The sequence below is a fragment of the Egretta garzetta genome, unplaced genomic scaffold, assembly GCF_000687185.1.
Source record: "Egretta garzetta isolate BGI_Z169 unplaced genomic scaffold, ASM68718v1 scaffold1124, whole genome shotgun sequence".
NCBI lineage: Eukaryota > Metazoa > Chordata > Aves > Pelecaniformes > Ardeidae > Egretta > Egretta garzetta.
Genome location: NW_009259338.1, coordinates 2,352 through 3,434, shown reverse-complemented (window position 1 = coordinate 3,434; position 1,083 = coordinate 2,352). Strand labels below are relative to the sequence as shown.

At 67.3% G+C, this 1,083-nt stretch overlaps 1 protein-coding gene across 1 annotated transcript in view; it reads right to left on the bottom strand.

Annotated features, from left to right (window-relative positions):
- The window catches only part of LOC104124478 (N-acetyllactosaminide beta-1,3-N-acetylglucosaminyltransferase 3), a gene marked incomplete at its 5' end in the record, with an annotated part of 8,324 nt that overhangs the window by 4,998 nt on the left and 2,243 nt on the right, over positions 1-1,083 (bottom strand). The window contains 3 exon segments of the mRNA XM_009636818.2: positions 58-190; positions 695-850; positions 942-1,053. Coding sequence (XP_009635113.2) covers positions 58-190; positions 695-850; positions 942-1,053 — 401 coding nt within the window.

The following is a 1,083-nucleotide window of genomic DNA, read 5'->3' as shown; positions in this document are numbered from 1 at the left end:
CCAGCAGCGAGGCAGGGGGCCCAAGGGTGCCCCTTCCCCCCGGCCGGGGGGGCTCACCTGGTACTTGAGCAGAGCCACGTTGTAGTAGGAGGCGGCCGGACTCTGCTCTGCTTGCTTCTGCAGGTGCCCGGTCAGCGCTGCCATGTTCAGCCAAAAATCCTTGGTGCTGGGGTCGCTCTGGGAGGGGTCGCTGCAGGGACGGGGTCAGATTCTCCCAGCACCCCGATACTCAGCTCTTCGTTGCTGTGCCCACTGGCTCTCAAGGATGCTCAGCCCCCCTGGGAACCCCAGGTACCCCAATACCCAGCTCCCCATCACTGCCTCTGCTGGCTCCCAGGATGTCCAGGCATCCCCAGGAAACTAGGGACCCCCTGTACCCCGATATACAGCTCCCCACCACTGCATCCACCAGCTCCCAGGATGCCTGTGCCTCCCTGGCACCCCCTGTACCCCAATACCAGCTCCCCATCACTGCATCCACCAGCTCCCAAGGTCCCTGCATTCCCCCCCAGGCACCCCCTGTGCCCCAATACCAGCTCCCCATCACTGCATCCACCAGCTCCCAAGGTCCCTGCATTCCCCCCAGGCACCCCCTGTACCCCAATACCAGCTCCCCACCGCTGCACCCCCTGGCTGCTGGCCTGCCCATGTGTCCCCATGCAGCCGGTGCCATGGTGGCACCGTGTCCTCACACCTGTAGAGCAGCTCGGCGTTGGGCAGGAACTGCTCGATGGCGCCGGCGTTGAGCAGGCGGAAGCTGAGCACGGGGGGGGCCATGCTCCCGCTGAAGACACGGACGATGCCGGCGGGGAAGGACATGGTGAGCTCCCCCGTCACCTTCACCAGGCAGCTGCCGGGGACAGGCCGGGGGTCAGTGGATGCCCCAGGCAGGACACCGCAGCTGGGGGGGGGGTACCCTGTCCCCCCTGGGACCCCCGTACCTGTCGGCGTCACGCCCCTTGAAGTACGCGTGGACGTATTCGGTGAAGGCGGTGGCCACGGGGAGCGCGTCCTGCGAGCCCAGCACCACGGGGCTGGGACCCCGCGACAGCCCTGGGGAGGCAGACGGGGTCAGAGCCCAGA